This window comes from Bombus flavifrons, chromosome 2, assembly GCF_040668555.2.
Source record: "Bombus flavifrons isolate JBK064 chromosome 2, iyBomFlav1_principal, whole genome shotgun sequence".
NCBI classification, from domain to species: domain Eukaryota; kingdom Metazoa; phylum Arthropoda; class Insecta; order Hymenoptera; family Apidae; genus Bombus; species Bombus flavifrons.
The window spans coordinates 7,975,394-7,991,176 of NC_138443.1; the positions used below are offsets into that span (position 1 = coordinate 7,975,394).

At 43.0% G+C, this 15,783-nt stretch overlaps 1 protein-coding gene across 4 annotated transcripts in view; it reads right to left on the reverse strand.

Annotated features, from left to right (window-relative positions):
* Window positions 1–15,783, reverse strand: part of Sema2a (Semaphorin 2a) — a 558,354-nt gene that overhangs the window by 254,057 nt on the left and 288,514 nt on the right. Inside the window, exon 1 of one of the 4 annotated variants that reach the window (XM_069132503.1) lies at window positions 4,542–5,986. The exons of the other annotated variants lie outside the window; for them this stretch is intronic. Coding sequence (XP_068988604.1) covers window positions 4,542–4,719 — 178 coding nt within the window. The 5' untranslated portion in view covers window positions 4,720–5,986. Of the gene's footprint in view, window positions 1–4,541; window positions 5,987–15,783 lie in introns of those variants that run through there. 4 annotated transcript variants of the gene reach the window in all.

Genomic DNA, 15,783 nt, shown 5'->3' on the forward strand with positions numbered 1-15,783 from the left:
TTCAGGAGTCGGGGCAAATCTTGTACGAGAGCAGATAGAAAGGGAAGGAAAGAACAGGCGAAAATAGAGAAAGAAAGAGGGTGAAGGCTCTCTTGTGCCAGGACTAATTATCGAAGTCGGGGTCAGTTTTTCGTTTATAAAATTTCGTGACCCTTTCTAAGAAAGTTCGCGACACGGCTCGTTAAATGGAACGATTTCCGACTATGAAAATTTTCCTTCGGCCGAAGGTCTACGAAGTTCGAAACAGCTCGAGGAGTTGCCGTTCGATCGGCAATCGGGTTATTTTTCAAAACTACCTCGAGTTTCCGTTTATCAAAGGAGATTGCATCGCCTATAAACGAATTATAAAGATCTGATAAATTAGCAGCGAAACTTCTTCTTGAATTTGTGAATTCTCTCCTCGAACGATAGTTACTCAGAAGTTGTGTTACCTTAGAATAAATCGTGTAACCAAAGAACCACAATTTATCTTTGCCGGTAAAAAGGAATTAACTGCTACGATTATCTTTCGACTTTCTTAAACTTTATCCTTCGTTCATTTAAAACAAAAAGTTTCCAGAAATTTCATATGCAACATACTTTCTAATTCACGTACTACTGTGATACTTCTTTGATACTTTGTACAACGACAACTTCTCTGCTACCAACAAACTTACGAAATTAAGAAAAAGGCAAGTTAGCAATCAAAAGGGAGGAAAACCGTGTTTGCCCAAGTTAGACGCGTTTCGCGTAAATTTCATTTCATCTTAGGTGGAAATACAGGCAGAACACGTTACACGTGAAATGTGCGTGCAAATTAGATCAATGGGTCAGTTTGAGAAGCTCGTCGAAATTAATATCCGTTCTGTTAGTTACCAGAGAGACTCGATACTTGGGGTTTACGATTCATGATCGTATCATGGCGTACAGTTGCAGCCACAAGTGCGGATTAAATTAACGTACTGTTTGGTATCTGAATAACGGAAAACCGTGACCTGCGGTTTTGCAATATATTCCAGTTTTTGCGCGATGAAAAAGTAGACGTGTTCTGCATCCAGTAGCGCGCATTTCCGCTATTTAAAACACTCGCGGAAAAGGTAATTGTAAAAAACGACGTTACCATAAAAATAACTCTGCCCTATGTAAATTTGTTTTCTGCGCTAACAGGAATTTTCAATACGTTACTCTATCGCGTTACTAGACAAAAGACTTTTTACATAAATTGATTGCATGTCAACTATGAAATGTTTAAAAAATAATATGCATTAAAAGTTTTCATTATATACATGCTATATGCACATTATAAAACGTCCATAAAGCCACGAATGTTCGTTATCAAGCACGTTATCAACATCGATTTCTCTGCAGAAATCAGCACGTAATGCTCCCTTATCGTCGATCTCGCGTTACAATAACTCACATAGAATACGCTTCCATGGTATTTATATATCTTCAGTTACGCAGTTTAGCAGCACGCAGGATATGTAACGTCATACTCCGAACGCAGAATCGTTCAACAAAAGATTAGACGGCCCATTCGTCTGAGAATCGAGCGAGAGATCGAGGGTTCAGCATCATCGTTACGAGAACCCCTAACATCCATTTGCTCCATGAACCGATAATGAAACAAACCCCCACGCGAGAAACAACCGTAGGCGATAAACCAAGCAGCGTGGAATCAACAACAAAAAGGAGAACGGGTGAAAATTTTCGTTTCGCCCCTGGCCAACCTGGTACGAACTCACGAGCGAAGGTGGAGAGAGAGAGAGAGAAACGAGAAACTCGACGAGAGGTTCGGTGTTCCCTCCGGCCTCGGTAACAGCAATTTCGCGTGGAACGAGAGGAAAAAGTGGCGAGCAAATTCGCATAACAAGGCGGACAACCGCGCAATTAAAATTACGTTCGCGCGAGCAAAGAAAGCGAAACGCGCGACCAACAAAAAACTAAACGAGAATTTCGTGTCTCGTCTGGCCTGTTGGTCGACGGTGCGCGAGTTAAAAATTTCTTGCGGAAAGCTCCCATCCGTTGCTCTCCGCGCGAGAACGCCACCAATGGACCACCTTTCTCACGTGTGGCACCGCTACCCTCGACCTGCTACCTTTCTCCTGCATCCCCATCGAAACTCATACGCCTCTAAACCACGCATTTTCCAAACACAACTCGTGCATGTACGGGGCGAAGAGTATGCATACGTGGAAAAGAGAGGGGCCTGCGTTCGGTGGCTCTCAACTGGCAGAGAGGCAGCCAAGCAACCAGCCAGCAGCCGGCTCTGCCCGACCAACCAACCATTCCACATTCCATTCGACGGTTCTCTCTCCCCCGACACATAATGAAGTCAGTCCTGGCGTTCTAAGCCCCGGTAATATCGTGTGGCAGGGCCCTCCCCGAGATAATATTGGTGATGTATGCTAACGGGCTTTTCGGTACCAGGCTACGTCGTTTTTACGTCCCTTTCGTACCGGCGTGTCCTCCTAAATGATTTACCGCGAAAAAGAGAACGCGTGTGGGGGTCGGCCACTATCTCTACGCCGTCCACCCCGCCAGTGCCACCCCCTTCCGGCTAAAGAAAAAACTTCACCCTTTTAATCCCACCCTTACTGTCCTCGTACATGTATACCGGTGGCGAAAAGCGATCTTTTTTTTCACGCGGCCATTGAAAATTCCAAGAGTAAACCACCACCGGAGACTTCGTTAACCTTCAGCCACCGAGGGTGTCTGTGGGTTGGTCTTTTATAGGCAAGGGCCGACCGGACGATGTGGAATGTTTGAAAGTTGGCGATTTATACGGGTTGCGGGCCACATTGTTCCATGAACGCGAGGGTGGCTGGTATTTAGAGCGGCCGACAGAAGTGAAACTCATAATATTAATTAATGAAAGGGTATTTACGTGGCAGTAACGACACATTGTTCCGCGAGATTTCCCGACGAGTACTCGGTACCAGGCGACGGATGCAACGAAATCATTATTACCCGGTAATTAATGAAAAGCGCATTGTAAATCAGCTTTCGCTAGCTATCAAACATGTCGAAGCGTTAATGCCCGACGTTTCGGTAGAAGTTTGCCAGCCGAAAGTTTTCGATATTTTAGTTCGGGAGACAAGTGGTCGAAAGGAAGTTTCATAGTTGGTGAAAATCTTCACCAGTGGGACGTACATAGAACGTCCGGTGGATTTAAGGGAAGATTGACAAACTGTGTACCCTACTGATGAATTCTGAACGCGAGTCGGTAAACAGACATGCTTGAACTGAAAGTTTAAATCCGTTCGAAGATCCCCGGGATTTTTCCAACTTACAGGAGACAGGTATTACGTTTCGTATAGCGGCAAATGGCCGAGCCCGATTTTTATTATACTTTGGGTGTTCTCCAAATTCAATTTTTCCGTGTTTCCAATGTTCCGTTTTGCGAACCTACTTACATACACTTCAAGGCAGTTTAATGTGATTTTACATTTTTCTTGAAATCATAGAAAATCACGTATAACCTCCGAAGGAACTTTACATCACGTGCTGAGAAATTCGTTAAAACAAAGATTCAGAAATTCTAAGTCAGTAATTGGCCAAGTCGAAGATTTTCTAAACTGATAAAAACACTTGTATAACTTTAACTACGCGAGTTGGTTATCTAACATCGTATTACGTGTCTCACGTCTGTTTAGATATCCTAAATACTTCAAAATCTTTCACAATACAATTGAATTGAACTTGCACTGTTGGAATTTTTTAACTCGAAAGAATAGAAGTCAATTCTTTGGACTCTTAAACGCGAGCCTTGTGTTGCCTTTGAATTTGATTAGACATATACTTGCAAGTTATATTAGGTTGTTGCATAATAAATATAGGCGAAATTTTATTTCAGTCAGTTTGATAGTATAGAATATAGAACGTCCGACAATTGTTTTTCTTCGTACTCTTTTATCCAGAAAATTTCAGTTTGATCGTTCACTTCATTGATTTAATCATACCAAGGTAAACACAACATGCAGAAATACGATTTTCGAACCACTTGTTTGTAAATATACACTTGATCAAACTCTGCTGCGTAACAGCAAAAACATCATAGAGAGAAAATCTATCGATTCGGGTGATTGTTAATTATACTGATTAAAAATCCTCATCTTAAAGCAATTTTTATTTAGCGACACAGTTTGTACTTTACCGCCATAATTTATTATGCTACAAACTACGTATTAACTCCATCTACAGGATATACCACAAAAATTGTGCATTTTTATTTAAACCCAAAATAACCTAAACAACTTTCAGAAACATTTTCCTATTACCACAAGAATTACGTTAAAATCTTCCTCTTCCATCGAAGAAAACATCCCTAGAATTATCTCAAAATACACCACATATATATGTAATATCGCTTGCACACAACAGTATTTTCTATAGAATTTATTCGACTTATCGCTCGAACTACGAGATACAGTTCGTTTATGTAAACACAGGATCGTTTCCCCGAACACGTCCAGCATATCCGCTACCTATGCTAACACACTAATCCTAACCGCACCTATTCGAAGAAAAAAGTAGGAAAAGGCTGTATGTAGGATTCTAACCTTTATGATGCCTAAGATGAGAGCGTCCGCAGCAAGGTTGCTCGAAGTACGCGTGGCCGGGATGCGCACCGGCGGGCCTGTTTGCATGGCTCGATCCCAGGAACAGTCCCAAGACAGCTGCGAGAACAGCTGCTCTGACCAGCAGCAACATGGCATCCGGTAATCTTCGTCGTTGCATCCTCGGGCACGATTCACGGAAAGGACACACGCAGACCCAGCTGGACACTTTGAAGCGCGAATTTCAAACGAAAAGCGTGCACAATTGACGCTAATCGACCAAAGGCATTACACTACAAAGCGTAACACGTGTATCGAAACCGATTGAAAATTTCTCGTGAATCGCAAGAGAGAACAGGAAAGGTCACTGTCAAGTGAAAATGCGTATTGTAGCGTTAAATTCGACCTGGCCTTGGTTAACAGCGCGCTACAATCTGTGTTCACGGCGTGGTTGTTGCCCTTTGCCGTTGGCAACGCGCTGACGGACGTTCACCGATGCCACAAGGCTCGTTTTCACTGTCCGTCTCACTCACCGACGATCGCGCCGTCTCTCTCTCACGCACGCCAGGTATATACGATCGACAAGGTAGAAACTCGACCGCGTGCTGTGCTTCCTTCTCTCCCTTCCACTTCGGTCGCTACGTTCGCCGCTTCTCGTCCACCAGCTTCACCAACTCTGCCCTCGAGGACAAAGGAATTCTTCCTGTGCCTTTCTTTCCTGCTTCAGAAACGACGCGCCAGTACCTCGTGTCCTTACAGTATTCTTAGTCGCAGGTAGAGGGCCTTGAGATAGGGTCGTTCGGCGAGCACCGGATACAGGCCTAATAATCGCTCAAGATTCTCCACTTTCTCTTTCTTATTTTTTCTCTTTTTTCTTCTTCTATGTTACGTGGCATACACGAACGTGATCGTACACGCAAAGTTACGAAGTAAAGATCGCTAATAGGAACGGAATACCTCTGAATCGTTTCAATGCTTGTATCTATGATAAACGGTTAAACATGCAACCTAACCCTTCTATCGACGTAAAGCTCTATGTCACTGACGTCCGTGATACACTTTCGTTCGCGCCATATTACGTCACTGTCGAAGTAATACACAGTCGCGTGCGACCGTTGAACCGACACACGAGAACGTATACGTATATATTCGTGCGTCAGAAGAAACAACCGAGGAAATCGTTGGCAACTAAATATAAAGAGCGCGTCCCGCGACGTCACATCTGTTGCTCAGCCCACGATCGAGTCGCCGAATTTTACTCCACGAACGAGCCAGCCTTTCCTTAATCCCGTGACATCACGATTGTCGAACGATCGTTCGTACAAGTGTCACAACATGGTTTTGTGTCCATCGGCGTGTCGAGATAGAACACGCGTCTTACGACGCTTTCTCACGACGAAACGGAGCGCTGTGAGCGGCACAGATTGTACAAACCTCCCTCTATGGAGGCCGCGGCACGACTGTACAGTCGTATGAGAGTTGCCGCGTTCACAGGCGGTCGGCCGCGCTCGGCAAACTTCGGCCACGGTCGGCAAGCGCTGCTCGTGCTCTGCGACTCTATGATCCACGCTAGTTTCTTTCCAATCCGAGTCGCTCGTCGTTTACCAGTTTGAACGAATGTCCGAAGAAGCATCACCCCTGATATTTCTCTTAACCCTCGCCCCGGGGACGCTTTTTATAGCTCGTATGAAAAATTTTCGACTACGTGGGGCCAATACGGACATACCAACGAAACGGCTGTTCGGAATTGGACTCTCTGGAGCTTTCTGCTCTCGTTGCAAAGGCTTGAATTATGAAGTGTCCCCGATTTATCGTGAAAGCTTATTATCTACCCTCTATTGCAGATTTTTCTGTGTCTAATGTTTCGAGTCCTTGACACTCGTATCAACTCCTTCTTCTCTTTACAAGTAACTTGTACGATCGTTGAAAAGTGCATTCACTTAACCCTTAACATACGGTGTGTAAAGACAATTGCGATCTACATATCGATCGCGTTTAATGGTGTAAGATGACGCAAATGTTATAATAGGCGTATAGAGCTATTTTTGTTTCGACAAAGTTCAACTACGTGGAACTTTTCCAATATTAATACAAACTGTCCGTACTATATAATGATGCTAAGTTTATACTTCAAATTAACCCCGTGAAACGTCCATATACAACTTAAAAACACTCTATATTTATATAAGCAGAGATTTCGATTTACGTCTACCAATATGATCTAAATTTTTTAAAAATTATGGTTTGAAAAAGTTAATATTGTGTTTCGAAGTCGATTCGAGGACGCAGCAGTCAGCACTCGAACTTAACGAAATCAATGTATCGAAACACGTCATAACGTATTCCCCGGAGGGTCGAAGGCGAAATTCAAAGCCCCTCAAAAAGCGTGGTACGTCTTCAACGGCGTGATCATCGACGGTCCCGTATAGCCCGGAGGAGAGCACGAATGTTGCGCGCGCGTTCATCCGTCACGGAACACGAAGAGAGAAGCGGATTGTATGAATAAGTCGATATGCTAATGTAAAAACCCTCGAAGTTAGCTGAGCCAACGTTGAGCTGACGGGCAAAGAAAGTTGCAAGGCATATCCGGCCCGTTTCGCTACCTACAAAGTGTTCCCCGACCAAGCGCGAAAGAAGAAACAATTTTGTATCATCCAGCGGCTGTGGTGCCGCCATTACCACTATGCTTGACGCAGGCCACTCCCTTTGTTGTCGTCCCTGAAGAGGGAGAATGGAACCTAGCAAGACGTAAGGGAAGTCGTAAGAATTTTAGAACAAAGGAAGAGAGCCGTGTCCTTACAGAAGCCTGGCTTTTCTTAACTTTCTCTCTCTCTCTCTTCCACCTTTTGCCTTGTCTTCTAGTCTGGAAACTAGCCGGTTGCACCGCGACCAACAAATCTACCAACCGCTATCCCATTTCATTGAAATAGTTTAGAATTGCATGAGCCACCCCTACCCCTTTTCCTTTGTCGTTTCTTACCGGGCCAACGAATCCTCTCTCTTGCGTGGCTTCTAAGCGCGAACGTTCAACCTTTCCTCCGTTTCGAAAGAAAGATCGTTGAAAGTATTGTCTGTATAGACGTGACTTTTGCTGTGGTTAGTATCTGGAATATAAATTGTCAGGATACGACACATGCAGACAACAGGATCTCTATTCTTGCCAAAGAGCTCTGTCGAAGAAGCATTTAGACTAATTTACTTACCAAGTTGCAACGTTTGAACTATATCCCTATGGCAGTTTTAGTCTAAAGAAGAAGTCACAGAACTTACTTGTTAGAACTATTGTTGAAGAAGAAAAGAAGTTTTTGATGTTTCTACATTTACTTATAATGTATAATAAGGCAATAAATAAATTTATCTATACAAGAATATACGCTTATTACAATTTGGTAATAACGACGAAAAGAAAATGGAAAATAATTTATTTAGAACGCCAATGTTTTTATGATGAAGTATCAAAATATATATTTCTAAGTTATTTAGTTCCAAGATCTTTCTGCATATTATTATTTCCATGTATATATATTCTACATATTAACGAAAAAATGCATTATTCAAAACACTCAAAATTATTATATAATCTGGCAAGTGTGCAATTATTATCCCTGAGTGCAACGTAATCGAAAATGGGTAAAGCAGCTGTTGAGTAGTGCAATGCAATGGTTCTCGCCTAAGAGCACGTATAATACACCCTTTCATGTTTAGATGAGTGACATATCCGAGAGAAACGACGTTTTAACTTTGGAACTTCTTACGAACGATTCGTCTTGAATAAGAAAGAAGGCATTATAATGTCGGCTGTTCCGCGGCATTCATTGCCGGACAGCATTTCGTGATGCGGTTGATGGGGGAAGCTCCGTGAATTTCCCGACGCCTGGTTAAATTTCAGCAAGTTCCCATGGAAGTTCTGACTTATGGAACGACGAAGGCCTGAATGGACCTCCGTGCAACGCAGAAACACGCGATTCGAGGGAAGGGGAATGTGATAAGTTTTAGCAAAGTTAAGTTGCCGTTTAATGTTTCGTGTTTGATTTATAGACGTGTGAAACCCAGTTTAATAGGATCTCGTCCTTATGACCAAGAAAGAATATATGTCTCTTTTCTTATGCTGTAGCAATATCTTATAAATTAAACAGTTCTTTGTATTACGAAGAACCGATATAATTTTATAAGTGATCGATTGAAGCAATAATGGTATCTCGATGTTGACTTAAAGATCATAAATACTGTTTTATTAGATACGATTTCCGAAGTTACATAGTATCAGTAACAAGAACCTCCGCTTCTGTTTGTGTTTCAATTCTATCCGAGAGAGAAAATAAAAATCAAGTTTCGAGAAGAACACGATTGAAAAGATAACCACGTATTCGTATACTTAATCGTGTTCGAATAAAACGATTTCGCCTCTGTTCGAATCCGTATTTCCAGTGGAAATATTTTTACGTTATTTCCATATTCCCTCCTGTTCCCGTTTTACGATTCTTTGACAGCCGCGAAACCATAAAATCCGAGGGTATTAAACGATTCCTTGAACACCATGACGGCAGATCAATCAGAAGAAGGGATGATCGGTCGTGTATCCTATGGATGCTACATCGGACACAGTCGGATTCTTCGTTTAGTTCCGCTTCGACAAGAGCAAATGGTTGGTTTGTCGTAAAAAGAGCGGCCGCGCGATGAGAAGGCTTTCGCGAGATATTAAATATTCAAGAACGCCAAATCGAGTCCACATTATCCTCTTATTCCGCGAAGGTACTTCTGCGTCTTTGAAGCTGCTATGCTTCGTCGCTCCCGAAGAGCAAATCGACGGATCCCTCTTTAGTACGTACGATTCGAAAATATTTGTCACCCGCGAAGATCAACAAAATCTAGCGGGTAAAGAAATGGAGGAAGAGTTAAAATATAAAGAAAGAGAGGCAAGCAGAATTTCCTTTGCGTTTCGTTGCGCTCTATCAGTGTAGAAATTTTTCGTCTTTCCCGCTTGTTTCAAAATGCATTTCCACACTTTTCCCCCTAAATAGCAAAGCGTCCCCTCATGACACTCTAATTTTACCGTTTCTCACGTTTCCGTCCCTGGTGTAATATTTTTCAATGAAAATAAAAATGATTTACGCGGGTAACGAATCTCTTGGCCTAATTGAACAAACAGCGCGTTCATCAAACGAGAGAGAAGAAGCAGCGGCAGGGGAAGAGTGAAGCGTCGACTTAAAAATTCAACAATTACGTCGACCCAATTTCCTCCTCTTTTAATCGTTGGACGTTGTTACGCGTCACAGGGATGAAATATTAACCGCGTTTTCGCGCCGCTCTTTCAACGGCTAAGAAACGCAATTCACGGAGATCATTAGATCGTCATTACGAACTCTAATTGCGACAAACTAACCGTCCCAATTGCTTCTCGACATCGATCCACGCCTCGTAAGGCAACGGTTTCCATCCAACTGGTGCACGCGAGCATGCGAGTGGCGAGATAATTGCACCGGTCTCTTGCTTTTTATTATTCCGACTTGTGATTTTTAGCCGAGGAGCACGCTCGATTCGCGTTTATCCTGGAAATAATCAAGACATGATACACTGCACGATACCACACCAAACGTAACTTCCCTTTTTCTTCTGCTATCGTCTACCCTTTTCTTTCTTCCGGCTGATGAAACATCGACGAGGCCTCAACCTACTAAATTATACCCAATATCCACGCAGCGTAACCCTCACTTATCTCCGCGGCGAAACACATGGTACGCGACAGCATCGAGATCTCATCATCTCGTTCGCGAAGTCGAAGAACAGAATCCGACCGATTCCTCTCGCCACTGGCTCCGGATAATGTCTTACTTTGCCATACGAGTCTCACGCCGGTGTTCTTTTATTCGACGAAATCCACTTAACCCCGTGTTTCCTTCCCGCGCCGACGCGGATCAAATTAGAACATCAAAGCGTAGGACGCAATTCCAAAAGGTACAGCGAAAGGATGATCTCATTTAATTTCCTCCCTCCGAACTTGAAATACAACGGCTACAAACAGAATGATATTTCACCCTCATGGAGCCGTACTTCTTTCTTGATCCTATCGAACCAAAGATTTACGAGGGATCGAAGGGAGAAAATGGGCGTTGTCTATGAATAACTTTGCGAAGATTCTGGCTACGTAAGTAGTACATAAGTATGTGATATATAACTTTTACTTGATTTTTAATTCTTGGTGTCTTCTTCGATAACATTGAATAATTTTGATACGACCTTATACGACTCATAAAACTTGTAAAAGGTGAGTATGATACTTTTTCAATTAAATTCCATTTGCACCATTTTTCACATTTCTTGGAAGGAAATGTTAGTAAAATCGAAGGATTTCCAGAGTAAGTGTTGCTTTATATAAAAAAAGACATTGTATCGTAAGGTCTTCCAGAATGACTCAGTAAAGACGGAGGTAAGAATTTGAAAAAGTGTTACGAGGCGTTCATTCGATTCACGTCTCTCCGGAGCAAGATCGCGTGGCGCCCCACGGAGCTATTAAATTTAAATAAACGCAGAATTGGCTCCAGGCGGTGTTGCGCGTCACTGGAAGTAAAAAATCCATAACGATTGCCGGTATAATTGACTTCATCCGGGAGAGAAATACATTTCATCGCTGAATAATCGTCCTTTTCACCCCGCAATGAGTCTGCGTATTAAAAAACCTGCGAATAATCAATCCAGACGACCGATCGATTCGCGCGGAGAAGAAAATTACTTTCCGATACAGAGGAACGCGGAGTTCGGGCCCTGCAACTGCTAAACGAATCACGATCAAAGGGAACCAGTCAATAGAGGCGCGCGAAATTGTGCCAAGGTTTCGTCGGCGAAACAACGAGTAGGTCGTCATTCAATAACGACAAAAGGATCCGGTATCCTCCTAGGAGTGCTCTTACCAGAATCGTATCGTATTGCGGCCTAATCTAGGGAACGACTTTGATAGTTAAGACGTCTTTGCTTCGGTCGGTGCAGCCGGAGATTCGACGCGGAACCTTCGAGTACTAAGGTAGGTACGTGTACTATGAACGGGTCTGGATGGGTTACGAGAATGGCTCTCTGGTAGGTTGAAGTGGCCCGAAGATGGAGTAGGAAGGAGCAGGAAGACCGTCTACGGGGAAAGGGGATGAGAGTGGTCTGTACGGGGTGTAATCATCAAAGTGACCCATACCCCTTTAAACGGCTCACACCTCGATCACAGACAAGCAGGCCCGAGCCGTAGCCGCCGAGTGATACCAAGGCTGCCGGCCTAGGGTGTCACGGTGGATTTAATTAATGCAATTTAGCATCCATCCATCATCTCTCGCGTTTTTGCGTTAACGAGGGCCGCCAGCTTCGCCGTTGTAGCCGTTGTGTTGCCGCTACTGGGCTGCGCTAGGAGAACCACGGGGGCACTTTGATGACGAGCAAGTCTCTCGATTATATCGACACCTGGACCGCCCCAATGCCACCCTCTCTCTTCGTCCTCTGCCTCACCCAACCCTCTATATATCTCTCGACCTTCCTCTTGCCTAGCGAAACCGGGGCTTTACGGTCATCCGTCCGTATTAAACTCTCTCTCCGTCATGGAACGCGTACGTTAACCTAGTCCCTTCTAGCTTCATGCCTGTGTACAAGTGTGCGTATACGCGCACACGGTTAGCGTTTATACGGAGGCGACAGCTGCCGATACATCCTCCATATCGATGCGATAGACGTCCGGGGATAATAACAAAAATATTAGACGTCGGGAAAAAGACGTCTCGACGTGGAACACTTTCCCCGGGCGCATCCCTGCGAAAACTGCAAGGCGCGTCCGCGATCGCGGTCAGGGATAGTTGGCTCACAGGGAACGCAATGTAGAGCGAGTCTAAAAGAGATGGATCACACGCCAACCCTCGATAAAATGAACCTTGTAGAACGACGATGGGGTTTTTTTACGTTGCACCCCGCCCGGACCACGTTGTCGCCTTTCGGATAGCGGTTTCATAAAGCCGAGGGCAAGAGGCTCTCGCGAAAGTTTGCGCGGTGAATTTAACGTCCGGGCCGGTGTCTCGGGCGCGAAATCTGATTTATGAACGACTTTATTGGAAAATGTAATCGATGCTGGCGACGAGCTTACGTTTAGCGCGCGCATGGATTTTTGCAATTTCGTAAGTGTAACGTATCGATTTCTTGAGACATTGATAGGAGTTCCCATGGTGTCTTCTTGAAGAATTGTAAAAGGTGTAAAATACAGCTAGTATATTTTATTTATCAATAAACACTCCTGCATAATGTTGAATGTAAAATTGAGAATGATCATGAAGGAACTGCTTTATTGATCGTAATAGATCGAGTTGTTTTTAGCACATATAATATTTCACATTATCCAACATTAAGTAATTATAGAAATCAACCGTACAATCTTTTACAAACTTTTGAAAGAAATAAAGAATTCTAATCATTCTCCTTAAATAGAAAATATACTCCTTACTCTATAAATCCTCATCGTTTTAACATGACATAAACATTTGTGTGATACTTACACACTTATAAATCCTCTAAAATCCCATATCTTTACGTTCCTCCTTAAAAGAAAGAAAAGTTATCGCACACCAATTGTATCAATCTTACAAACATCTTGTTCGATCGTACGAAATAAGCGCGTTTACTTTCTCTTTCTCGATCGGAATGCCAGCGGGCAGCACGAAGCATCGCGATCGTTCAGCCGGATCGCGGTCGTTTTGTAACAACGTCAAGGAGGAATCCTGTACGGAGAAAAGATCGATCACGACGAAACTGGGGCGTGTAAAGCGCGGATGGAGTCGCGATTCAGTGGCTGTTTGTTCTTTACAGAATCGAAAGAGTGGAATGGAAGTCGGTATAGCGTAATCGCGAGAGGCGGATCTCCCTCGTCGAGCAGAATCGTTCTCGATAAGGCGAACGAGAGGGAATCTTCTTCTTCTTCTTCCGACGTGGCCCCGACAAACCTTCGAAATGACCGCGATCTCGAGTAACCACGCGCAATGAAAGAAGAGAGGAGAGCTTTCAAGCTCGTGAACAGGATTACTGGACGAGCTGTGGTTACCGTACTCCAAAATAACGTCGACGAGGGATAGGTATCCGCTAATGTCGTACGTTGCAACCACAGGAACGCGAACCTTCCCACTGTTCGATTTTTCAGACGATAAAGACCGTGCTATTCCCTTGAAAGAGAGGTTCGATTGCTTCCATTGCGTACTTTTCCGCTCTGTGGCTAAGATCGATCCGGCAGTTAATGAAATTTGGATTTCTTTCGACCCGGTTGTTTCACCGCAGAGAACTTTCTTCCTGTAGCTGTAGTTTTGCCATGGTTTTACGCTTCACGTCCCTGCGAGTGTTTCTACAATTAGGTGTCCCAACGTTCTCGTGTGTTTAATGTAGCGGATCGAGGAAAATAAAATTACTTTAAACATTGGAAATTGTTCAGTTAATATTTTTGTCAGTGTTTAATTAATACTCGCTCTATAATATTTTGATGCATTATCTCTACCTGTATCTCGAATTTTAGTTTCTACTTTTATTTGTCTCTCTATAGACGAATTAACGTTCTTCTCTTAATTCTTAATATTTAGAAGACACAAACGTGAATGTTGAATTACACCTGTCTGATCTCGATGTTAGTTTCGATCTTGTCAATGATTTCTATGTCAATTTTAGATATTTTTAGATACTACTGTCTTGAAAATGTTCACAGCTCATGAAAGTAACAAATTCATTTCATCACTCAGACTTAAATTAAAATAATAGAAACTTGATCATTCATCCGTTCACTGACATTTTTGTTCGCATATGTGTATTATATTCAGAACTAAATTAAAGAGAAAACAACCTAAAATAAAGCCAAACATGGAATTACAAAAAAATGCTCACATTGAGATTCACATACGCATGCACACACACAGTCCAAGAATTGGCATAGTCGCTCCACTTCCCTCGTGACTTTACCCCCATTTCACGTTACCACAATTTCCCCCAAAAATAACTAACACGGAATAAGTAACAGTATCACGGAGATCGATAGTATTGCATTGACTGATAAGATAGTTGACAGTGCCGAACAAGAACAAGGAATGATCACAAAATTATTCTTTCTTCAACACAATACCACCCGTGCACTATATAAAATCTAAGTATGCTTTTTATTGATATAAAAACGAGAAGACAACTAGACTTGTAGCGGACCATATCAGAGTCATCTCTGATACTGTTTCTTACTCTTTCATTTTTATTCCACGAGATAACGATCAGCATCGATCAGCAAAGCATCGATGTACTCGCGAGGTGAAACGATACTTTGTCATTTTTATCAGCGGATCGATAATCGCGTCAACGACCGTGTTAAGCAACGTTTAGCGAACAGCGTATACATTTTTCACGGCAATATGCTTACGGCGGGGCTAACGATCGCGTCCAATGAATGCAGCTTAATTGGTGGGCGAGGCCTCGCTAATTATATAGCTGATTGTCGATGCGCCCATCGGCGGACTACCGCCATCTGCATTACCAGTGATTACAGTGATGTCCATTCGAAACGATCGAGCCGTTCCCCGTCGCGTATTTCTCTGCCCCCGATCGCCGAGCAATCCGGCCTGATTATACATTCCGTTTCAGGGGATTCGGCCAGTAGTGCATTTTTCACGAGCAGTTAACCGAAGTAATTAGTCACCAGGCCGGCAAGCAACCGGAATAAACGGCCTATCCTAAAAAGCGTTTTGCGCCGACGGGACGGATCGATGCGTGCCACCGAGATAACCGAGGTTTTCCCGACCCTCGAGACGTCAATTACGCCGGTTAAACGAGAAAACGAAAAATCCCATCCAGGTATAATGAAGATCGAAGAAAGGACTGCTTTTCTCTAACCTCCATTTTTCATTTAAAGCACAAAAAAAGACTTGAGTGTTTAAAGATTAACGGAGGAAGGAAAGCGATCGTGGACGAGATCGATGAAAGATAAAAATCGTCTAATCTTTATGCAACGTTAATGTCTGATGGTTAATGGTATTAGAATTTAGGAATTTATTGGAAGGATTGGAAATTGCGAAATGATTAGAGAATTAAATACGATTTTATAACCGAGGTGGGAATAAAATAGGTTACGTTATTTCGATGATGAGACAACCTAAATATTTTTAAAATAGAGAAAAATCGAATAATGTTATAGATAGATATCCAATAGAAAACTTGATATTTCGTTTAACCTTGTTACGTTTCCGACTGATATTGAATAGAACAA